Source organism: Falco naumanni, chromosome 3, assembly GCF_017639655.2.
Source record: "Falco naumanni isolate bFalNau1 chromosome 3, bFalNau1.pat, whole genome shotgun sequence".
NCBI classification, from domain to species: Eukaryota; Metazoa; Chordata; class Aves; order Falconiformes; family Falconidae; genus Falco; species Falco naumanni.
The window spans coordinates 23,130,369-23,155,014 of NC_054056.1; the positions used below are offsets into that span (position 1 = coordinate 23,130,369).

A 24,646-nucleotide genomic window follows, 5' to 3' on the forward strand; every position below is an offset into this window, starting at 1 on the left:
TTGCAATCTAAAAAACAACAAAAAAAAATACGGAAAATGGGAGTCCTTATATGTTGTATGTATGTGTTTCTAAAAGTAAGCCCAGCTTTGGAAGAAAACTGTATTTGGGAGCTGCAGAGTAGAGCACATTTGAGCTGTTTGCCGTGAGGTGAGCAGCCCTCTTACAAAGGAGTAGCACGGCACCTGAATGCAGCCTTGGGGAAGGATCGTCATGAGATGTGCAGGGAGAGTTAAAAAGCAGACTGGGAGATGGGAGCAGAGTTGAAGCAGCACGTGTGTGTTCGCATCTTTGCAATGAGGGAAGCTTGCTCTTGGTGTCATTGGGGAGAGATGGACGACAGCCCCGTGGAGAGTTCTAGGGGCAGCAACTGAGGTGATTTAAGTTTTTGGCACATAAATGAGTATTCTGCCATTGGGTTAATTTAGCAGGAAGAATGACTAAGTGTACTAAAACGTTTCTTGTAAGTTTCTCTTTAATCTATTTTCTTTTAAAACAGAAGCTTAATTATTCACTCAGCATTTTTTTCTGTATGTAGTGAGTTTGACTGCTCTTTCCTATTCTGATTATTTTTGCTTTATTCTCCACCATTTAAAAAAAACCAACAAATTCCATGTACAAGAGGAGTCTATAAACAAAGATAGCCAAGATTGTGTTGCAGCTTTCAAATTCAGAGTGTCAGAAGTAGAACAGATTTTGGCTTACTTTTTGTGCAAGGTTCTGTTTTGTAATTTCTGCCCAGTTTGGCTTGGGAAAAAGCCCTAAACAAATAACAAACTGTTGACCAGCGATGACTAGAATGTTTTCCATGGCAAATATAGGGAGTAGTAGTACTGTGTTTCACCTTTAATTAAAATAATTGTTTGGCCCTGTAAGAGCTAAACCCAGAATCATTGGGAACTGAATGTAAAGCATTGCAGAGTCATGGTTGGGATTTGCAGGCTCTTTTAGGGCTGCAGAAGGAGTTCAAAATGAGAAACACCCTAGCTGGAATCATTGCTACTCAGAACTGCTTTGAGTTTAACAAGGCCATCAAGAAACCATTGAGTAGCAGAGGTGAGAACTGGGCTCACTGGCAAGGGAAACGATACCTCTAAAAACATGCAACAGAGGGGAAAAGGAAGTAGCAAAAAACTTGCCCATTCTTGAGAGCAAAAAAAATTGTAATTGATCAACTTAAAATTAACCAGCCACCATAACCGCATCATGACATAAAAAAAGAGAATCTGGAGTGATATCATGGCTAAGTGTTCTGCCAGGCTTCTTTTCTCAGTAGTTAGATGTTTCTTAGTAGGAGCTGTGCTTTGAGCAAGTGTTTTTGCCTCTGGATTTCGTAGGTGAATGCTTTGCTCTATGTAGCTGTTGAACTTCTTGAAGACTGTACTTTGTTGCATTGTATAAAAGAGGAGAATGAATGTTTTTTGTAGTGATCAGGAGGGAGTCTGATAATGTTTTGGTGGCCCTGCCATTGAATAAGCAGTTTTCTGGAAGAATGGATCATCGGTTTCCTGTCTTCCAGAAGATCCTCTTTGGTAGCTTTTTATTTATTGATAGTTCTAGAAGAGGTTTGGGCATCTGAAAAAAGGGGAAAAAGTTGAATCTTCTTAAGTAAGAAACCAGAAAAAAATACTTCAGGGATTTCTGCTGTGAAAGCACAGCAACATGGTGCTGAGAGAGTGTGTACCAGGCAACTGGCCAGAGAGCAAGAAACGCAGGGAAAAATAGGATGTGAAGGACATGCAAAAGAGCCAAGTGTCTGGATTGCATGGGATTTGATTAGTGCAGATTTAGCTGTTGCTCTGTTACTGTCACACATGAAGCTGAGCTCTACCAGATCAGCCAGCAAAGTGAATTTGTTGGGTATCAGATGTAGGCATGTGGTTCTATCTGTCAGATCAGCTAGAACATATTGCACGGTTTATTCCAGCTTTACACTGGCTGTGGGAAAGACAGATGATACCTGACCTGGTGTTAGAACTTGTTGGCATAAGATTAACCCATCCTGACTTTAAACAATTTTAATTTGTCAAGGTGAGGTGGTGTGGTGGTATACTGGACCAGAGGTTTAGTTCAGCATGTTCTGGAGACTTGCAGTGATTCCTTGTGAATGTCAGATATGTTTCCTTTGTTTGGCTTAAAAGATTGCTTCAGGATTTCAGTTTCAGTGGGTATTTGCTTTGATTCATATCCTGATGAGGCTTGTCATATGTTTTGTGTAGTAAGAATTAAGAAATCCTATCTAAAATATATATATATTTTTTTTTTTTTTTTTTTTGCTTAAGTTTCTGGAAGGATGCTGGCACAGCTATATATGTAGAAAAACACAACTGTAATGAGGACTACCCATAATAATTGGTTGAGTTTCTCTTAAGTCCTCCTTATAGTCTTAAACTATTCCTATCTCAAGAATCTAGCTACAGTTGTTGTGGGAGCCTCCCCAAAAAGCTTGCCAGATGCCAGTTTCCTGGATCAAGGAAGGAACTGGCTGTAGCTGAATCCCGTGGCTCTTACAGCACTTACAGATCAAAGCTGCCTTCTGCTTCTCAAGCCAGCAGCTGTCTCACAGTGGTTGCAGGCATAGTGTACTCTCAGTATTAAGTACCATTGAGTGAGTAATTCTTGACTTTCCCTTCATTTTCTGGTGAATCCAAAATTGTAGCTGTCTGGACTGTGTTGCTCCCATGGCCTGGAGTTGCTCATTTTATCCCGACGGCCTGGATAACAGAAGCAAGAGGCAGAGGGAAAGGAATTTTCTGTGTAATGCTGGGAGCAGATACAGAGGAAGTGGACGAAATATCTGCTGGTAGCAGCAGCTCTTTAAGATCCAGCAAAACCCACCGCTGTTGAAGATGTAGGCCAGATAGGTGAGAGAGACAAAGCTGCGTGTTTTAGCATGTTGAAGAAGGCACTAAAATTCAGGGCTGCTTGCGAGCACTGCTGGTCGTTTACCACTTTGCTGGTTCCCTGGTACCATACCAAAGCACAACTTGAATTACTCAGGCTGTTCTTTGGGATATTTAGAAAAAGAATAACCACTCAAGGACAATTCCGTTGGGGACTGAAAGGCGTATTAACAGTTTGTGGTTTGTGCTGTAAAAATATACAGAAGATCTAGGCTTGTCTGAATAAAAGCAAATAGGGAAACTTGGCCTGTATTCACAGCAAGGCCCATGAATGTCCTTGCTTGTCCGTAATGTAATGTGTTTTATAGAAATGAGAAGTGTATGTGCACAACATGGGCTGTATTTCACTAGGACTTTGCATGGAAAAGCTAAAAAATCATCCACGGGAGTGCTGGTCACTGAAATGTGTGAAGTTTGATCGTGGGTGTTATGCAGATGATGAGATGCAGCAAGCTCTGTTGGGATGACAGAGGCAGGCAGAAAGGGGGACTTCACATTTGCTAATTGTGATACTTGTAAAAGGCAAGTTAAAGACAAGAATCCCAGGGGAGAGTGTATCTCAGTATCACAGGGGGAGGTACAGTATGTGTCATAGCAGGTTTGCCAGGTGTTACGTTAGAACAGATTTGCTCAGACAGGCCTTAGAAACCTCTTTGGAATTTGTCCAGAGACTGTTAACTGTACAGAGTGCACAAGCTTTAACCTGTGCTCCTTAGTCTATTCCTTAGAAGGTACTTTGGATATACAGAACTTCAAAAAAACTTTTTTTTTTTTTCTTTTTTTCCCAAATGTGTACACTTGAGGTGACTTAAGTATATGGGAGGAGATCTGGGGTCTGTAGCACTGCAAAGCCCCAGCTGTGATGTGAAGCCGTGGCTTGCAGTGATTGCAGGTTCCGACATCGTGGTCTAAAGGAAGAGGGTTTTATCAAGATGAAGTCTCACGTGTTGGGACTGGTAGTTTCTGTGGAACAGGAATCCCAGATTCAAGACAAAGACATCTGCAATTATTTCATTTCTTGAAAATTAGGCATGTCCCTAGGGCTTTTAACAGATCATCACTGTAACCTCTCCCATCGTACTGTGCCCTTTCACTGGGGCATTACTGTGCTAGTCTTACCTCAACAGTAATACATTTGCTTAATATATGATCACTGCTTTTCCTCAATAAGATTTTCTGACACTGTTTCATGTTTGGTGATGTAGTGCCGTACAGCATTTCTTCATAAACTTGTTTCAGAAAAGACTTTGTTAGCATCCCCCATTTGCAGCTTTCCAATAATAGAAATAGGTTTCTGTGTATTTTTCATGTTACCTACTGCACCACAGGGATGAATTGTTTCGACAGAGCCTGGCTAAACTTCGAGAGCAGATAGTAAAGGCAAATACACTGGTGAGAGAAGCAAACTTCTTAGCAGAAGAAATGAGTAAGCTAACAGATTATCAAGTAACACTTCAGATTCCTGCTGAAAACCTCAGTGCCAACAAGAAGGTAATGATGACAAAGAGTGCTGGAAAATGTAGTTTTATGGCTAATCTAAAATACATAGACATATATAACATTCATCTAACTTAAGGGCATAAACTGTTACTTGTGTTAGACTATGCATAGGCAAAATACAGGTGCTACCTGACTTCAGTATCTTGAAGGTGAATAATTTATAAGTAAAAATGGGAACATAGCATTAAGTATGGCTCTTGCTGTTCTTTCAAGTGTATGATCACCACATGTGCATGCAATTTGTGAACAGACATTTGTGTTCTGTTTCTGTAAAACCCGTATTTTAGTTATGTTTGCAAAAATTACTGGGTTTTGTTACAGATGCCTGCAATTTTTTTATCTTAAGGGCTTTGTAGTTGTAGTGCTGCTGTGAATATAATGACAGCAATTATGGTAATATGCTGAAGTGATTTGATTGAGTATGTCACTGTTCCTGTGTGAATGGTACTTGTCTGGGAAGGACAAAGAGGTCTGGGTCCTCTGACATGTATAGGGGATGCTGCGTTTTAGGACAGAGAGAGTATGGCTGGCATGCTGAGAGAAGCTGTATGCTCTGTGTTTTGTTTTTTTTAGGAATGCAGTTTGAGTAGAGAGTTAAACTACTTACTTGCACCTTTCCTGCAGTGATTATTTTTTCCTCTGATTTAGAGGGGTGCAATAGTAAGCGAGCCTGCTATTCAAGTGAGAAGAAAAGGAAAAGGTACTCAAGTGTGGACTATTGAGAAACTAGAGAACAAATTGATTGACATGAGAGACCTCTATCAAGAGTGGAAGGAGAAAATTCCTGAGGTATTGTTTATGTTTTCTGAAAGGGATTGGAATGAAAAGCATTTGTTTTCTTTTAACCCCTTTTAGTATGTTGTACAGATCGTGCCATGACTCTATATATGAAAAGGTATGATATTGTGGGTTTTTAAAAAGAAAATAAAACAAAACAAATGCCAACCCCAAAAACCTCCCCAACAACAAAACCCCCCAAAATTATGACTAATACTAAATATTCAAAATTCCCATGAATAATAAACCACAGCTGTGTCCTATCCTCGCTTGCATTCTCAGATGTAAGTGTGCTGAGATTAGATATAATTGTGCTGCAGAAGTGACTCACGGCACCACTAAGAGAGCATGTGTTTACCTGGCATCATATAGGTGCCATGCAGATAAGCCCCAGCTCTGAATGGAAGCAGCAAGCCTGATTTAGAAATAGAACTATTAAATTGTGGATGCTGCTTAGATACACTCAAGGTAAAGAACATATTAGTGGGGTAACACTTGATCTTAAAATATGAAATATTCTCTGATTTCATTTGTATGTCCCCCAACCTCAAAGCAGTGAAGGAATCAATTGAAGTCTACGTCAGTATTTCCATTAAAACTAGGTGGTATTTCCTGAGAATTTAAGTATTTTAGCCTTGGCAAATAAGCATGAGACTTTTCAGAAGCTTGTTTGTTTACTGGCGAGAGATAGACGTGAGATTTGGCGTTCCAGATGTCCTCTGAGTATCCAGGTAGAAGTGCATAAGAAGTATATCTTGCTGTCTTGTGGCTGATACGGAGCACCTAAATTACGTGTATCAAGAATCATTCTCAAATATGTTTGAACAGCTGTTGTACCTTTGTTACATGCCTTGGACGGGACAATGGGAATCTCTAAAATCATAACACAGGGGAGGTCAAGCCCATTGGAGACAACGATGATTTTGCTGCTGACTTTAGTAAGAACTGATAGCGCATCCTTTGAATATATTGTGTCTGCCTGAGCCAGGATCGTCCTTGCCATGACCTATGTTGTCTGTAATGCATGTGTTCTATGTGCTACATAGAAACACGTAGGTCAAATGCATGTGTTGAAGATGGAGGAGGAGGAGAAGGGAAGGAGAAAACCAGTCCACTGAGGAGTGCATATCGTGCTAAAAATCTGCATGAATTCATTGTGGCTGTGTATGAGGTACTTGCATAGAAAACACTGCAGATGTGAACTCAGCCCTATGGGAGTCATAAGAACACTTAAGTGGGAGTCATCCTGCACCTTCCCGTTTGCCCTTGTAGTGATACCCAGCAGCCAGACCAGCTATTCAGCCGGGGGATGATTTGTCTTGTCATTTAAGAAGTGTAAACAGAGCAGGAAAGTAAGGTGAAACTTCTTGAAATCAATGGCGACTGTGCTTGCTCATGGTAAAATCTGCTTTGTCTTGACATCACTAAAAATGTAGAACATCATTTTATTATATCCCATAGTGAAGAAAGGATGGTATAAAGTCTCATTTCAGAGATTTCATTTCAGATTTGTGATACGCTTCTAGTCTCTTTCTACTTGTGTAACAGGAAGGGACAGAAAAGATGAGTAGTGATTAAATTAAAAGACTTAATTTTTGTGCCATCATCTTCTGCTACATGGTTATTTGATTTTGTGTAACCAGCGTACGGGGTTTTGGCATAACTTGTATGATCTTTAAAACAGATAAGGAAGCTGATTGGCAAAAGAGGTGACCCTTTTTACGAAGCGCAAGAGAACCACAACTTAATTGGCGTCGCCAACGTGTTTTTGGAGTGCCTTTTCTACGATGTTAAGCTGCAGTATGCCGTGCCCATCATCAGCCAGCAGGGAGAGGTAACGCCCGGCAGCGTTGCGGCGGGCTGCGGGGCTTCCTGCAGGCACACTGAATGTACACTGGTGTCCTAACAAGCAAATGATGCTTATTGTCTTGTTTCCCAGTGAGTAAGTGTTTTCCAAATTGCTAGGTATGTCTTCTGTTTTAACTGTTTACAATTGCCCAGCTACTAAAATAAAATTCCCAGTATCAATGCCAGTAACTGAGCAAAACCCAGCGTGTGATGGTTCTGATGTATGGTCATGCCACTGTATACCTTTTCTGTGGTGCATGAATTAAAAAGGCCAGTGTTTCTGTGTACAAATATTTTTTCCCCCTCCCTCTCTCCTCTTTTTTGACATTGTTGCTTTTCGTTTGGTGGTTGAGAGCTGTTCAGTTCTGCCTTTGCACGCCTGGAGTTAGGTGTCTACCATCTTAATGCCTTTATGTCCTTTGTGCCCAGGTTCTTAGTATTTGTCTTGCCTTAGGTTGCAGGACGGTTGCATGTTGAAGTAATGCGAGTCACTGGGTCTGTCCCAGAACGTGTAGTAGAAGGAGATGACTCATCAGAGAACTCCAGCGAGAGTGGGAGTCTGGAAGTCATGGATAATAATGGAGAAATTATTCACAGAGCAAAAAAGCTGTCCTGCAGGGTAAGTGGGAACACATGGTGAAGTTAAGTTTCAAGGCTTTGTAACTATGTGGTCAGTCTGATGTGAAGTACTAAGCTCTGTAGGCTATTGCTTGCTTAAAATTCTCTGAAGAGAAAAGAGAGATTTCTCTTCTTACAGTTCAGTGTAGGTCAGTCTGTGGTTGCCAGTGGCTGAATTAATTTGCATTAGTTTCTAGTATACACAGGTCTGTGTCATAAGTACTGAAGTTACAAGGGCTGTCCTTGGCAGACGCAGAAGGGGAAACAGTTTTTCTGTGTAACCATCTCCTACTGTTTGTTTGATCATCTAATGTAGTATCTATGGGTGGCGTCTGGATTTCATTTCTTCTGTCACAAGTGCTTCATTCTCCACTTGAGTTTATCAGCTTCCTCAAAGAAAACACGTACATGGGTGGGCAAGTTAGATATATGTTTTCCTTGCATCTGTATTTCTGTATATGCAAAATACAGGTTTCCTAAATAGGAACATCCTTACTAAGCGATTGGAGGAGTCCTTTAAAAATTCTTCTTGGCTGTTGGTACTTTTGGATTAAATACTTGGAGCTTGAACAATTTACAGTTGAAGAAGAAACAGTCATATTTATGACAACGTCTGGTTTGTCTCCTCAGGTGAAAATAAAAGAAGCAACCGGACTGCCACCTAATCTTTCCAACTTTGTCTTTTGTCAATATACATTTTGGGATCAATGCAAGTCAACCGTAGCGGCACCAGTGGTGGATCCAGATGTGCCTTCACCTCAGAGCAAAGATGCTCATTTTACAGTGACCTTCTCTCACTGTAAGGTAACTACTGCTATTATGAAATAGTGTTACCAGTAGGATGGTATGTTTGAGATAATCTGTTTAGACTCTGAGCCTTGTTTTGTTGGGGAAAGGAGGAGGGAATCAAGTCATATAACTAATGACTTTTGACTATATTTTAGCATGCCATAATATTTCACTTCGTCACTTCTTCAAAATACAACAAAATGAAAAAAATCTTCTAATTAGTGGTCGCTTAAATTCAGATGTCATCTTTAATGCATGGGGAAAAATGTAGTTTATATAATGACATCTTATTATGTACCTGTTTGGTAAGTTCAGTGACTTTAAGAAAATCATTAGGGCTCTAACACTGTTTTTACAGAAATTTTCAAAGCATGAAATGCAGTATGCAGAATCAGGAATTGCTGAGAAGTTTCACAACTTTCTTGCCCAGAGTCAAGCTTTGTGATCCAAACTGTATGGTTTTACCATGCAGGTAGTTAGTTGTTGGGTGTGTCCTTACAAACTAGTTGAGATTTCATTTGATTGGATGTGATTTTTTTTAATTTTTTTTTTCATTGCCAGGACTATGTGGTGAACGTCACAGAGGAGTTCTTGGAGTTCATTTCAGAAGGAGCTCTTGCTATTGAGGTGTGGGGTCACAGATGCACTGGCAATGGCAGCTCCGTTTGGGAAGTTGATTCTCTTCATGCTAAAACCAGGACACTGAGAGACAGGTACAAATAAATTATACATGAATGCTTCCATCAGCTTTCCAAAGGCTTTCTAATACTTGTGGTGCACAAAAATATACTTTGGTGAGGCAACCATTAGTTTTTGTGGGGATGTCTTTTTAGGTGGAATGAAGTAACTCGAAGAATAGAAATGTGGATTTCCATACAAGAATTGAATGAGATGGGAGAATATACTGCAGTTGAACTCCATCAGGCAAAAGATGTAAACACAGGGGGAATTTTCCAGCTTCGGCAGGTATGTATCTTTTTCCCTGTCTTCTTACTCATGCTTAAGTTGATTCTTACTTTTATTCTTAGTTTCTCTCTGATTTTTTTTTCTCTCTCTTTCTCTCTCTTCATTGCCTGTTCAGGGACATTCTCGCAGAGTTCAGGTGACAGTGAAACCCGTACAACATTCAGGAACATTGCCTCTCATGGTAGAAGCAATTCTTTCAGTCTCTATAGGTGGTGTGACTGCCAGATCAACCAAACTGCAAAGGGGCTTGGACAGCTACCAGGTGAGACGGTTCATTTGTTCACTTCAGTTTGGTTTGGTTTTGCTGTTCTAGAGCCAATCCAATATAATTCCAAAAGGCACCTTAGCACACTGGTACATGGTATGTTTTTTTGCAGTTATACACACGTTTGAGGTTAATACATATAATGTGAGCATATGGTGCTAAATCTGCTTTTTTTTTTGTTTATAACTCGGTGTATAATGATACAGTACCAAGTGTGGTATTTGGATATACACAAGGCACCAGGAATACGAAAGTTGTTTTTACCTTTGTGTATAGAGGTGATCAATACTAGATTCCTAATGCCATGCTTCCCTCCCTTATAGGGATGGCAGAAGTTGAGAAGGGGAAAAGCAGAAAGAAATGAAAATTAGTAGAGAAAATGTCTTAATGAGATACTATTTACCTTTTTAAAAAGGACTGAGGTTTTATTTGAGCAGAATCAAGAATAGCCATCACTAAATGTGAAAGGGCAATTTCGTGTAGCAGAAAAAGTCCTTAAGAAGTATGAATGACTTCAATCTGATACTGGATAAATTCATATTGGAAATAAAGCATGATTTTTAACAGTGATGGCAAGGAGTAAGTGGAATGGGCCACCCACAGAAGCAAGGTGCTTTTGTCAGAAGGGTTACCTTTAGAACCACAAGTAAAGTAAATACAGATGAAACTATAAACCTTGATTCTGTCCTTTTTCTGGCACTGTATTCTGTGGGGTTTTGGTTCTTTAATAAATAGATTCACTAACACTCAAATCATGGCTGAGCTGCTGTAGTCTGTAGTGGGGAAAAAGAATCTATTTCTACCTGTTAATAAGACTTTGGTTATTTGAATGTTGTAATTTTAACGTGTTATAAGTTTGTGGCAGAAATGTTTGTGTTCATGTTTTGGGGTGTTTCTGTGAGTTTCTGTTGAGAGAAATGCATGGTTTTTTTGTGTTTTACAAAATTTATTTTCTCCTACCAGAAGGAGGAGGATGATGGTGGTGATATGGATAGTTACCAGGTATTGCTGCTGTTGCTGTCAATCCTGTGGCATGGGGCACAGCTAATGCTAATAGCCAGCAACTTTCAAATGAACAAGCGTACTGGAGCAAGCAAAATCAGCTTTGAAATAGATATGTGCTGTGCATTAAAGAGGCTACCTGGGCTATAAACCACTGCTATTTCAGTTTATCTCGTGACGTTGTACTCTTGCAGTGTGCTCTCTTCTCTAGAACTCAGCAGTCAGCTCTCCTAACTGGCTACATGAATTGCTACGTGAATAAAAGCTTAGAAACTTTAATTTAGAATGAAAACAGTTTCCAGTGAATATAATAGGGAAAAGAGCAACCACCTGCAGCTGCAGGCATCTTTCCCAACCAAATTAGGAGCACAGGATTTTTTGTTTGTTTGTTTTCTAAAGAAAACACTCTAACCTTTTATATGTTGTGCAGTTTTCTGAAAATCTTGTGGGAGAGAGAGGGGAGGATGTGAGTGGGAATACAGAAGCTTCAGTGAAGCAATTTCTCTTATCTGCACAAAACCAAACCTTGAGCCAGGTGTTTTGGGTGATAAATATAAGGCAGTCACAGTTTAGACAATACAAGAGAAGAGATTTAAAAGGTGATGAAGGGCAGAAGAGAAAATGCCTAAAACAGTAAAATACCTTTCAGAATTCTGCATGGGAGAATTATTTCTAATAGGCAGCCTTAGAGAAGTAAAACCAGTTAGATGAGAACGCTGACATCCCTTACTAGGATAATGTGTTAGGTTTTAAAGCAATCTCAAAAGTATCAATTAAGGTACTAACTTCTTGCGGGCTGTTTATGCGCTTCCTGACATATCACAGAGAAGAACAAACCAGATTTTCTGTGATACCACAAAGCATGATTGCATGATGGGTTTTGTTTGCATGAGAAATCTTTTAATTGCACTGATAGCAGCTGCTGGCAATGGAATTTTGGGCAGGTTTGAGGGCGTACTGACCTGTCTAATCTTCAGGAGAACTTACAGTCAACTGATGATACCTGTTTTTCCTATTCCACATGCTATTAAAAAGTTTGATTGCCACTTCTGTGAGTAATTCACTTGTGGTATATAATTCTGTTCAGCAACTGAGGCAGTCACATTTTCTTTTCCTCCTGTTGGAATCTGAGACTTAAAAGCAAATAAGCTTCCATTCGTGGGTGATGAGGTACTTAATCACTGTGCATGTCACTTGGGGAAAAAAGTTTTCTGCATCATGCAAGCTGTTTCATATTAATTCTGATAAAATGATCACAAAATTCACTGCTTAATCTTAACCGCATAGCCTAATAACTTTTTTCTCTTTCCATGCTAGGAAGAAGATTTAAACTGTGTACGCGAAAGGTGGTCTGATGCATTGATAAAACGCAGAGAATACTTAGATGAGCAGATTCAAAAGATCAGCAATAAACAAGGTTTGAGGCTTAAAAGTCCCTGTTATAAGTAATTTATTGCTTAGACCGTGAAAAATGTACTTCATATACAATACTGCTCTCTTTCACTGTAGAAAAATCTGAGGATGACATAGAACGAGAAGCCCGGCTGGTGGAACAATGGGTAGGGCTGACAGAAGAGAGGAATGCGGTGTTTGTTCCAGCACCAGGCAGTGGAATTCCCGGTGCCCCCGCAAATTGGTATGTTCAGAAAAACTGTTGGAGGGGTTAGCGTTTTCTGCATGAACATTGCACACTACAAGGTAAAAATCTGAGGATGTTTTAGAGCTTTCTACATTTTCCTGTAATACTACCAATTACACTCAGTTGGCAGAAGGCTAGAAGGTCAGGCGCTGGTTTGAATGTTAGAAAGGTTGGCTTAGTTAGCATATTACATAGAGTAGCTTTGAGATGGCTTTTGAATTTAACGTAGTATTCAACAGATTTACAAAATTCTGAGAAAGTTATCCTGTAGTTTGACACCTTTCAGAAAAAAGAGTGGTTCAAAAAGGAATAGTAGAACACGATAATTTCATTTGATAAGGGGTGGAGAGCAAAGAAATTCTGATTTCAGAGGATGTGTTCTCTTCTGTTTCATTTGAATTTCTAACATTTCTCTTAATTTCATTCAAATCTGTGTTTTAACTAAAATCAGTTGAATTGACATGCAAAAGTGAGGACTGCAACATGTTAGATTTGGGAAAGTGTGGACAAGAAATACAGCTCTAATCAAGTGTACATTGAATCTCTGATAATACCCAATATCTCTCCTCCATTGGGTAAATGATGTAGTGATATTCTTTCCTCCCATTTTTTCCCCTTATCCGCCTGAAGCGAGCTGTGGTCATATAGCTAAAAGTGTATTTATTGATATAAAGACTATGCCTTGCCAGTAGTTACATATCTGGTTGTTTGAAAGGTTGCTAAGCTTTATGTATGAGATGACTACAGTCAGTTAACTTCATAAGAAACAGAACAGTTTCAAACTCTCATCTTCACAGCAACTGAATGTGCTCTGCAGTGTGAATGAAGTTTTGGCAAAGCGCTACATTTAGCTGCATGTGTGGATAAACAAAATATTGCCTGTGCAACATAGGCGTTCATATTTGCCATCAAGAAGTTGACAGCTTTACTCACTGGTTACAGTTAATGAACCTTGCATGGAGATCTGTTTGTCCAAATTAGCTTAGGTATGAATTTGCCTTCCATGTTGACAGCAGTTTGTTTTGTTTCAGGATTCCACCTGCAGGAATGGAAACACATATACCTGTCCTCTTCCTTGATTTAAATGGTATGTTGTAACAGAAACTTGGATCTGGGGAATGAGTTTGAATCAATATTGGTAAATGGAAGAGTGAATCTGAAATGGCTTAAGAACTCAAACAAGTCCTGGCAATGACACTGTCTGATATGGCTTGTAAAATGTTTTTTCTTCTGATTCTGTATGTGGAATAATTAAACATAACTATATTAAAATAAAGATAAAAATTGGGGGACATCTGAGTACAAGGGTAGGTTGTAAAACAGAAAATAGCGTAAGAGAGCAAGCTTAGTTTAAATTGAACAGCTGATAAGAAAATCCGGTAAACTTTTTGATGTACAAATCCACATGTCATCAAAGCACTGATGGAAAAACTTCCAGTGCTTTCAGACCTCCTTCCACTGAGTTATCTGTAGAGTCTTAAACAGCTGAGTAATGAAGAGCGTGTTAGCGCTGCAACAAGCGTTTTGGTAGAGAATCTAGATGTTTTCCCTGTGAAGATATTTAGTTTTTAGTGTGAGAAGCCTATTGATTTATATTCTTAAGACACAGATACACACCGTAAGCAACGAGAGACTAGAATTAGCACCACATCCAAAGGCTGTTTAGGAAGCAAGTCTGTAAGTATAAACTTGGACATAAAGCAGAAGAGGATCCACAGGCCTTGTCACATCCAGCACTGCAGTGGGCTACTAGACGTGGTTACATAGGCAGCACATAAATACCTGCTTTAGAAGCTGCTTTTGGAAAATTATACGCACTCTTCCCTTCATCTGTGCTGACAAGGAATGTTTTTTTTGTTTTTTCATTATCAGCAGAGATTAACAGACAGAAGATCAAACAGGATATTTGAACACATTGATGGATCATTGTACAACTCTTTGTTGTTGCTGTTGGTTTTTTTGGGATTTTGTTCTTTTTGTTTTGTTTTTGTTTGTTTGTTTGTTTAGCTAAAAGCCTAATGTAGCCAGAACTGCTGTTCTCAATTTAAAGATTCCCTGATACATTAGAAGTGAGTTAAATAAGAGATGAGCTGGTTAGGCTGACAGGTGGATAAATCAGAAATTTTCCAGCTGGGTACGTTGATGTAATGAATACCGATAAATAGTTCTGAATTCTGTTTAGGTTATGTGAGAATGTGTTCAGGCTGAGTCTTAGCTTAGTTTTATTTCCCTTCTTTTGTATGCTGAAATAGTTTTCAAAATAATGTCTAGTAATAAGATTTATTAGGATTAAATGTATTATGAAGTATGAGTAGGACTTTATTACAACTTTGTATTACAACTTTGGCTTTCTATATTAATATCCTTCAATATAAAACTATTTCATTCTTTGCACATTTGTTTCATTAGCTGATGACCTCAGTGCCAATGAACAACTTATAGGTCCCCATGCATCAGGAGTTAACTCAATACTACCAAAGGAGCATGGGAGTCCATTCTTTTATCTGCCGATCATAAAACACAGTGATGATGAGGTAAATTGTTAGCTAGCCTCCTTCTTGACAACTGCAGCTTATGTTAACACTTTCTTTGTATGTTTTATTTTCTACTTGTATATATTTAATCATTATTACTATCTTTCTGTCTTACAAGTACTGTTGGTATTTAGTGCTGCCTTGATTTTCTGGCCTATTACCTAAGAATTTAAGAGGATATGACTTGTTAGCTCTTCTGCCTTGATTCAGAGGTGACAAGTCTTAGCTTTTCTTGGCAAAAGAATAATCCAGCTGCCTGACTCAAAATCCCTTTTTCTTCCTTCCTCACCCTTTCATCATTCCTCGTGCAGGCTCTTGATTCTTCAGAGAAAACTACTTTGTTTATTGTGCACACTAGGCAAATCTTAATATTTCAATAAAACTTATTCCTTTATAGTACACAAATACTTTTTAAATATAAAGTTTGGGAATTGTTGGAAATGAATGGTTCTGAACCCATTTTGTAATGGCTTTAGCTCATTTCTTCCATGTACTGCACCAGCTCAGGCCATTGCTTTAAAGACCATTTCCAGAATAAATGGGACACCGAAGTTGGGGAGCAGGCAGGAGGAAGGCAAAAGATGTTCTTAAGGATGGGAGCATGTTTATTCTGTGTGGGACCTTATAACCTAATCAAACACAGACGAAGATTTGATGCTGAATTTACTAAACTTTTAATACAGATGGAATAGGATTTGTTATAAGGAATAATAAGCACCTCCAGTGCTGCTTCTGCTTTCCTTTCTGTCTCCAGCTGTGTGAAGACATGCTTTTGGGGCAGAGTTTGCACAGTGCAGGGATTGTGCTGACAGTTGTTTTCCCCAATATCTTACCACCTCTTTTGTGCTTCTTTTGATAAATTCCTTACTATGGAAAGGAGGTTTGACTCCACTTTGTTCAGTGATGCTTGTTTTTTCTCTCATTGAAGAACTGTCTTATTCCATGTCACATCATTGCAGATTATACCAGTTGAATCTTTGATTTCCCTTTCCTTCCTCCACTTCGTTTCTCTTTGTAGGTTTCAGCCACTGCTGCTTGGGACTCTTCTGTCCATGATTCAGTGCACCTGAATAGAGTAACACCTCAAAATGAGAGAATTTACTTAATAGTGAAGACTACTGTGCAGCTCAGCCATCCTGCTGCAATGGAACTGGTATTACGCAAAAGGATTGCAGCCAATATTTATAATAAGCAGGTAAAAAATGTATATGTAATTTTTTATTAATTTTATTTCATAGTGTTAATTTTATTAATGTGTTTTCTTAGCTGCTTGCTTCATTTTATATAAGTTTGGTCTCTAATTCTCTTGAAAGACAAATGTAAAATAGATCTTTATAGGTTGCAGTGAAACTGTGTGCTTCTGGTTAATTCCTTTGAAGTGTCCATTTTTCAGCCTGGTTCAAAATGCAACAGGTGCTCCTGTTGTAACAAAAAATAAGTTTACCTTCTTGTCTATACAACTTGAAACGTTCTTTGATTCTGGAAGTTTGTGGTAGATTCTCTAGTACAGAGTGACTGTAGGCATTCTGCTCCTGAAAGCATCTTTGGAGCCTTCAAATGTTCGTGTAAACACAACAGATCTTTTTTTTCTTTTTTCTTCCTCTTTGCGACTTTCTCTGTCAATTATAGACTAGGTTTGTTTCCCAGCACTACCCAAATGTGGCCATGCTACCCCCTTTAACAAGGTGATTTTGGGTAGGGTGTTTTCTTTGGCCACGAGTGGTTGCTGTTCCCCTTGCTTTGCTGCTTCATCAGTTTAGATAATGAGCTGCTCTCTGAAATGATGTTCCTTTCTGTTTCCCAGATGAGACCTAGAACATATTTCAGAGTTGCTTCAGTTTTTTGCATTGCAAATAGGGGGAGGAGCACAAACCAGCTGTTGTACTACTAAGCAACTTGCTAAGCAGCTGAATTCCATGCCTTTTTGTGTTTGGCATAGTGTCCTTTGCTAGTTTAGTGTATCTAAAATCCCTTATTAGGTGAAAGTTAAGTTAGCGATGTAAAGGCTAACTAACCTGACACTGAAGCATGTTAAGCTTGTAATTACAGCAGTGAAAACTCTGGTTACTGTTTCAGTTGTGGCTAGAAAGCAGAGTTATGCTTTGCTATTGCAAAAGGAATTTTCTACCTGTTTAACAGGTGGCTGACAAAATGAGAAAAGATGGTGTCTGTACATCGGAGACGTACAGCTGCAGTTTCGCTGTTACACGATGAGAGAGCATCAGCACAAAACAGGAAAAAACTGTTACTGATTGAACTTAGTAGCATTGTATACTGAGCATAGGGCTGTAAAGAGTACTTTATTGTTAATGCTAAAAAGGAACTTGCTAAATTGTGGTCCTGAAAAATGTGCTTTTGTGGTAAAATACATTTTTGCATTGTGGTCTTTTATTTCTTAGGATGTCATAAATAATCATTAGCAAAACAATAATTGAAAATTACATTTTTTTCCTAGAGTTTTACCCAGAGCCTGAAAAGGAGAATATCCTTGAAAAATATATATTATGCCTGTGGAGTGACATATGAAATAGTATCCAATATACCGAAGGTAAGGTGTACTGTATTTCTCTGGCAAATTCACCAAAACAAAGATAATGACTTACCGCAGTGGGTGATACCGATGGGGAAGTAAATGTCCTGCTTTGCTGATATGAGGCGGCTTGCCAAAGTGTCTATACCGAAGTTCAGTGAGGAGATAATGTTTATCTTTAAACAATGGAAACCTGTGGGGTTTTTATTTTCTCTTCTACTGTGTTTAACTGAGTTCTTGTAGTAGAGCTATTGTTGAAATCACATTAGTGTCTGCAGGAAGATTGTAGACGGTACTCGGAAATGTTCAGGCCAGTGAAAACAGAATAGCTGGGAAAATGAGTTCGCAGAAGTATAAATTGATCTTTATAGAAAAAGCTGGTACAAATTGTAAATGTACAATAAAATTTATTTTAAAGGTACACAAACTGGACAAATGAAAACATACTCTTGTCACCATATAGCTGTCACTTTTGTGCAGCAGTACTTAAATTTTAAACTCCAGATAAATTGCGTGGCATATCTAAGATTTGGGAAGGAAATTGCATTTACTTGCATAGGGAGTTGTCATTAATTAATCCTTAATGTCTGTGATTTCAGGTTATATAAGCATTGTTTCTAGAAGTACGTTGACTACAGCAAATGTGCAAAACTTCTGAGCATGACCTCTTCCTAGTTCAGCATCATTTACATCTATATTGAGAAGTTCTGGATCATTGATTTAGGATTACTGATAAAGTTAAGGATTATAGATCCAAATTAATTTCTGGATTGAGAAGGTCTAAAGAATTGAATCAATACATCAAAACCAATAGGCTTTAATTTTTAAAAACTTCAATAGTCTAACTTGTAATTTAGGCTACAGAAGAAATTGAGGATCGGGAGACCTTAGCACTGATGGCCGCAAGGAGTGAGAATGAGGGCACGTCTGATGGTGAAACATACATTGAGAAATACACCCGTGGTGTGCTGCAAGTGGAGAACATTCTGGGCCTTGAACGACTAAGACAGGCAAGGAAAAGACACTTCTTGCACCTTTTGAACTGTATCATGAGATTTCAAGTGGAGATGATTGATCTTTTAAAAACACTAAGTGTTGCTTTTTTTTCAGTTTGGGTTTTGATAGAGAACGTTGGACAGATAAACGTAAGACTGAGTTACTTCAGTGAAATATAGAATTCCAGTAGTGGGGGGTGTAGTAGCTATAGCTAACAACGGTGTAGTACTAGGAACCTGAACAGACAAAGGCCAGCAAATTAATTTCAGCTACAGATTTTGGTGGTTGTACATGCAAATGAAGATTTTGTAAATGCAAGCCCTGTTTGCTGCTGTTAGCCGCACTGGGGAAAAAAGTTTCTATCCTGCATGATCATTTCTCATGAGGAGACCATGGCATTGTTTTAGCATGTTCTTTTCTTTACGCAGGCAGTCACAGTCAAAGAGGCCCTCTCCACCAAGGCGAGGAACATCCGCAGAAGCATCAGCACTCCAAATGTCCACAACGTAAGGACTCTTTATCCTCTGGTAAATTAGTACTAATGGGCAGGGGGTGCTGTTTGTGTGCTGATGTGATGCTTGCACAATGGGATATAGTAATGATTATTCTGAGCGAAGACTAACCAACCTGTAGGGAAGCTGTCACGAGGCACTTGAAACCCCTGCCCACAGCTGTCCATCCCAGCAGGCAACAGAGCTGGCAGGGAAGTGGGAGGGTTGGGCGAAACGCTTCTGATAAGGATATTTGTTTTGATGGTTTTGGAAGTAGTTTAGCATAACTGCCCTGAATCAGATTACTTTCTTCAAAATCCCTTTAAATTTTTTCATAGTGTGAAGAGAGAGTTTCCATTTTGTGTGCGTTTCACGTGTTCTGCTGTCACCCGTTCATACAGCACAAACAGCTCTCCCTATAAATAACCTTATCTAAAAGATGTAATGGAGAAGTTGTTAGGACCAAATGATCACAGTGTCTCCTCAAGGCATTGCATTTTATAACTAAAAATAGACATTTTGTCATTCTGTCTGTCGGTGTTCTGTAGGTATCCTGTAGCCGACTAGATCTTTCTGCCTGTGATGAAGATGATAAGGTATGTAAACATGACAACAAATGGTGCATGTTCTCAGATTTTTTTTACCCCCCCTCTTTGAAGCAAGATGTATTTGAACATTTGAGGGAAAAAAAAAAAAAAGGAAAACATATTTTTAATGGTATGTATACATAATGTAACTTCAGAGTGCTGCACTAATTACCTATTATCTTGAATTAAACCTTGTTCTCTGCTCTTCATATTAGAATTGTAAAAACTGATTTAAGAGGGGGGAAGTTACAGTGAAACAATATACTTCACTGAAAAGCTAATTAGCTTATAAAGAATCCATTTATGTGAGACAGGAAAACTCTCTTAAGTCAGTAAGTTGACATTCCTTCAGGTTTGTTTTGTTTTTTTTAAAAGAAAAAACCTGCTTTTGAGTTTACCTATTAATTTTTCCAGGTTTCTCTGTATCAGCATGCGTATTTATGTATTTTTTTTCTTAGGGTTGGTCTGAAAGTCACCTAGATATATCTGACTGTTGTTCCAGTTATCAGGATGTATCATGTTATGGTACTTTACCCAGGGAGTCACCTCGCAAGAGCAAAGATGGCAGCGGTGAGTCTTTAAAGTATATATGTAATGATAGTGTTTGTGGTTTTTTAATTACTGCATTAAACAGAGAATTAAATTATCAGTGCTCTTTTCCTACTAAATGCATTATCTAGCTTCTTGCTTATAGCAGCTGAACATAATGTGGAAGTAGGGGAGAAAGGGAGAAATGCATGAAGACATCCAGGAAAGGATGGGAAGTTGAGGGTGTCCAAAAAGCCAAGAGGAGAGCGGAAGAACAAGCTAAATGTGAATCAGAACAGTAGGAGGGGAAAAAATAATAAAAAAAAAGAGACAAAAAGGAACTGCTGTTATTTTTATGAATTTGAAAAATAAGGTGCTTTTGTTAAAGTGAGGAAGGGTCCTTTTGCAGGTCCATTATTGATTTGGATATTTGCTCTGCCATGTCAGTGTGTCGCAGGTGCCTTCTTTTTGTCAAGTCAAATGATAACACATTCTTGATCAGGCAATACAGGTAGAGATACTGCTGCAATAAAGTGGGACTGAGAATTTATTCATTGCTTCTTTGCCTGTAATTTCCTTTTTGATCATCCTGGCTGTGCAGGATTAGTGGCTTGGTACCAGGGCAGAATTGCAGTGTTGTGGACAGAACCCAGGTGAGGCACAGGAAACAAAGAGCTGTCAGTTCCACTTTCAAGGACACTTCCCACTGTTTTTGTGACTGAGATATAAAAGAGAAATATTGGAGCCTCAGAACAGAGGGGCAGAAACTGTTATTCTTTTCTTTCCTTCTGTTTCCAGACTTCTCAGAAGGGCGTAATCTCCTCTTGTTGAGCTCTGTGTTATCTTGTGCTTGGGCCGGTGGTTAAATACCAAAATACTGACATTTTTCTGTAGCCAGCCACTTGCCAAACGCATGGCTTAACCTTCAGTTTTTTGGAATTATGCTCTTGCAGTCAAGATATGAAGAGCTGAATTACAGTATTTTTGCCTTTTTACCTAGGTGTTGTAGCAGAGAATTCCCATGCTTTAATGGCCAGCCCTTTTAAAGCATTTTCTCCTCAGCCACCAAAGTTTTTCAAGCCCTTAATGCCAGTGAAAGAGGAACATAAAAGGAAGACCCCGCTTGAAAGCCGACCTCTGCTTAGTCAAGAGGTAATCTTTGAAAACCACCTGTTGTTTGTGTTTTTTGAAGGAGATCAAGTGATTTTGTGTACTTGACAAATTGCAGTGTGCATCTGTTGGAAGAGAGTTTTGTAATTCTCTGGTAAAATTAATTAGGCTGTTCTTTATATGTGGTGGGGTTTTGGAGTTTTGGTTTTTACCTGAAACACAAGGGTGTTGTAGGGGTTTTTTTCACTTCTTGGTAAGTATTCTCCTTTACAATGTACTTCTATTTTAAAATAACAGTAACCTGCATTTTTTTTCTCCAACAAGATATTGTAAAACATAATTCTGTGAAACAGCGTTCTAGCATGGTGTTAATTCTGACTTTTATTCCTCAACATTAAACTCTGCTATATCAGTTTCTCTACCTATTAACTTGAATTTTAATGTCTGTATGGCCAGCACGGGTGTTTCGTCATGTCTTAACGCCTTTCTAACCTGCACACGTTTAGCGCTGTGGTCAGAGTCGTGGCTTGTGTGATACGTTGTGTGTCTTAACCTTTTCAGAGCATGCCTTCGTCTCAGGTGCATTGCGCTGGCTGCGTTGTGCCTGCAGGAAGCAATGCCAGCAGCATGCCTGTAGAAAGTAATAGCGTACGTGAGGAAAAGATTGTAAGTTTTGTACCGGTTTCTGTTACGAGGCCTGGTGGTGGGCTCAGGGCCGTTTGGTGGTGGGCTTGAAGCGCTTATGCTGCCGCAGCAGGTGTGTCATGGTGTGTAGGTGGGTGTGGTAGCATGTGGATATAATTGATTGTAAGTAATTGTTATAATGAACAGTTGCTTGCCTGGCTTGCAAATGTGATCTGTCAGTGGAACTAACGGCTGGGTTTTTACGTTTTGGGTTTTTTTGTTTTGTTTTGGGTTGTTCGGGTTTTTTTTAATATTCATATATGTTTTGTCTTGGGTGGGCGGGAGAGGGGAGGCTTTAGCTTTTACAGGGCAGAAATGTTCAGGTAAAGGGTGGTTTAATGAACCATGTTGTTGTCACTCTAATATACCTTGTATGTTACCCAGATTTTGTGACTATACCCCAGAGTAAATGGAATGATCCCATTTGGTGTAAGTAACCGTGCATTTAGGTGCTGGGCACACTATAAAAAGCTTCTCATTGCCTGATGTGGAAGTAATATGACTAAAGATTGGTGCTCTTAATTAATCTGCAGCCTGTCTTCGTCATAATTCCAAGTGGTGAATTGAGGTGGAGGGCTTTTATTTTAATCTTCACCTGCCAAAAATCCTTTTCTCACTGCTGCTTCAACAAAAGTTGTATCATTTCTTCTGTATGATGGACTCTGGTTTTGGGCTGTGGAACATGGCTGTAAATACTTGCTTTAATCAGAGCTTTAGATTTAAAATTCAGAAACTTCAAATTATTTCCCATAAGTATTATAGGCCTCTCACCACAAAGTACTAGTGATGGATTCTTCCTATTCAACGGTTATTTTCATTCCTACCATATAGCTGAGCCATTAAAAAATCTGGTCTGGATTTTTAATGCTGTTTTGTAGGTTGTTATACCAAAGTATCCTGAGTGTTCTATTATATATATTTGAAGCTTGGCTGCTGGTTTTGAGAAGCAGCTGTTTTATTTTCAGTCATGTTAATTTTCCATAAGGTAGCTGACATGGTAACTCACACTGAGTTACCGATACAAATAGTATGAACGTATTTGGAAGACAGAATCTTCTAGCATGTTGAAAAACATCCCTTGGAAACTAAATCATTACAGAATTTTCTGTAGCAACTTGAGGGCAGTTTTAATCCCTTGAGTAAATCAGGGTTCCACCCCACGCATGCCCTGAATTAACTGAGGCATTTGCCTGTGCTGCTTTCCACAGATAAGCAGAAGCTTTCTGAGCTGGAAAAGGGCAACATCCTGCATGAGGCTTTTCCAATTAGAATGGAACTAATTTGTTGAATACCGTAAAGCTGCTGTAGCCAACAGGGCCCTGAAAAGAGCTTGTTCTTTCAGTTCTCAGCTGCTTGCTTCTACACTTTTGCACTGACGTCTCCCTTGCATCAACATGGCGTTTTGGTCAGTTGCATAGTAAGTCACATCAAGAGAACTGATCCATCCAGCTGATGGCTAGACTACCATGGAGCTGTATTTCATTTGGATTTACTGCACTGTCTGATCACCTTATGGACACTTGAGTAGATACTGGGGTGGCAGGCAAGAACTAGCAACCGCTAGTGGGGAGGACGTTGTGACAGCTATTTTACATAGCCTTGCTAGCTTATGGCATTGAGTTTATCAAAGAATGGCTTCTGGCTTTTTTTTATCCCATTAGGAAGGAAGCCTTTGTAAGATATAGGCTTCCTAGGCTGCCTCTCATTTTTCAGAGCTGGAGCAAGTCTATGTTTTAACTAGGACAGAGTATATATTTCACATATTTGGGTGAATAGTGCTCTCAGAATGAATTCAGAGATTACACTAGGGCAGCGTCACTGCTCCACGTGAAACTTAGCTGACTGTTCCTCTTTATCTGATGGAAAGTGAAGTTTACACAGTATTAATTAATATTGTAAATGATCACACCAAGGTACAGAGCCTCATACTCCTAATTAATCACTGGATGATTGGTGTTGCTTCTGGTGTGATGCTTACTTGCATCTTACAACATATAAAAAATGCTGTAGAATTAAAAGTGACTAAACATGCAGGAAGCTAGCAAGATCAGCTAGACTGATGTTCTGCATCAAAGTAGGCGTAAGAATGATGTTTGGTCTTTTTCTCATTTTTCTCTGGGATCTGTTCTTTACTCTTCTTGAATATTCAAAACACATCTGTCAAAGGGGGGGGGAGCAGTTAACAAAAAACACCTTTATTCAGTTGCCCTGAAACAGAGCATTCAACCTAAAATTTCAGACAGTACTTCCACATGCATTTAATACCACAACTATTGCTGAACAGCATGACATAAGGGCATGTTTGGTGTAATATGCAAGTACAGTGGAATTATGTTAAGGTCAGATGAAATGTCTTCATATTGAAAGTATTTGAATGCTGCCTGTAATTAACACATCTAAGGGGGGTTTGGCTTAAGAGCAAATCCTCCTATGAAAACTGCTTCAATGAAAATTGAAGCACTGGTGGTACAACGACTATTAAATAAATACTACTGATTTTTAAATTAGTAAAATGGGAACTAACATCTCTGAGGTTATTTGATAGGTATAATCTAGGAGTTTGAAAACTCAGATATTTTAACTTTTAACTATGCATTATCTTTATTTCAAAGCAGGTGTAGAGAAGCTGCTCTGCGTTCTTGCTTACTTTGCTTCTGAAATCGCTGAATCTTGATATATGGTCTTGTCTCCTTAGTTGTTGCTGGCACATTCTTTCTGTTACCCCTTCTTAAATCTATTTTTCATTACAGTCTTTATGTTACTTCCCAGGGAAGTGGCTGCAGTTTCTTTACCAGTTTTTCAAGGATTTCATCTTCATTTCTTACCAATAGCCTGAGCAGTACAAGGTGACTTCCTTCTTCCCCCCCCCCCCCCATCTTAC

At 39.0% G+C, this 24,646-nt stretch overlaps 1 protein-coding gene across 7 annotated transcripts in view; it reads left to right on the forward strand.

Moving 5' to 3' along the window:
• KIF13A (kinesin family member 13A) overlaps positions 1–24,646 on the forward strand; it is a 120,518-nt gene that overhangs the window by 86,823 nt on the left and 9,049 nt on the right. For 3 of the 7 annotated variants that reach the window (XM_040585986.1, XM_040585980.1, XM_040585984.1), the window contains 21 exons: positions 4,230–4,392; positions 5,050–5,190; positions 6,863–7,012; positions 7,481–7,645; positions 8,275–8,448; positions 8,995–9,146; positions 9,267–9,399; positions 9,515–9,661; positions 10,628–10,666; positions 11,984–12,083; positions 12,176–12,302; positions 13,337–13,392; positions 14,715–14,839; positions 15,858–16,034; positions 17,295–17,387; positions 18,227–18,379; positions 18,794–18,871; positions 19,405–19,452; positions 19,902–20,013; positions 20,972–21,123; positions 21,643–21,747. In XM_040585986.1, coding sequence (XP_040441920.1) covers positions 4,230–4,392; positions 5,050–5,190; positions 6,863–7,012; positions 7,481–7,645; positions 8,275–8,448; positions 8,995–9,146; positions 9,267–9,399; positions 9,515–9,661; positions 10,628–10,666; positions 11,984–12,083; positions 12,176–12,302; positions 13,337–13,392; positions 14,715–14,839; positions 15,858–16,034; positions 17,295–17,387; positions 18,227–18,379; positions 18,794–18,871; positions 19,405–19,452; positions 19,902–20,013; positions 20,972–21,123; positions 21,643–21,747 — 2,590 coding nt within the window. The remainder of the gene's footprint in view (positions 1–4,229; positions 4,393–5,049; positions 5,191–6,862; positions 7,013–7,480; positions 7,646–8,274; positions 8,449–8,994; positions 9,147–9,266; positions 9,400–9,514; positions 9,662–10,627; positions 10,667–11,983; positions 12,084–12,175; positions 12,303–13,336; positions 13,393–14,714; positions 14,840–15,857; positions 16,035–17,294; positions 17,388–18,226; positions 18,380–18,793; positions 18,872–19,404; positions 19,453–19,901; positions 20,014–20,971; positions 21,124–21,642; positions 21,748–24,646) is intronic. The other 4 variants (XM_040585981.1, XM_040585982.1, XM_040585983.1 and 1 more) reach the window with 4 other exon arrangements.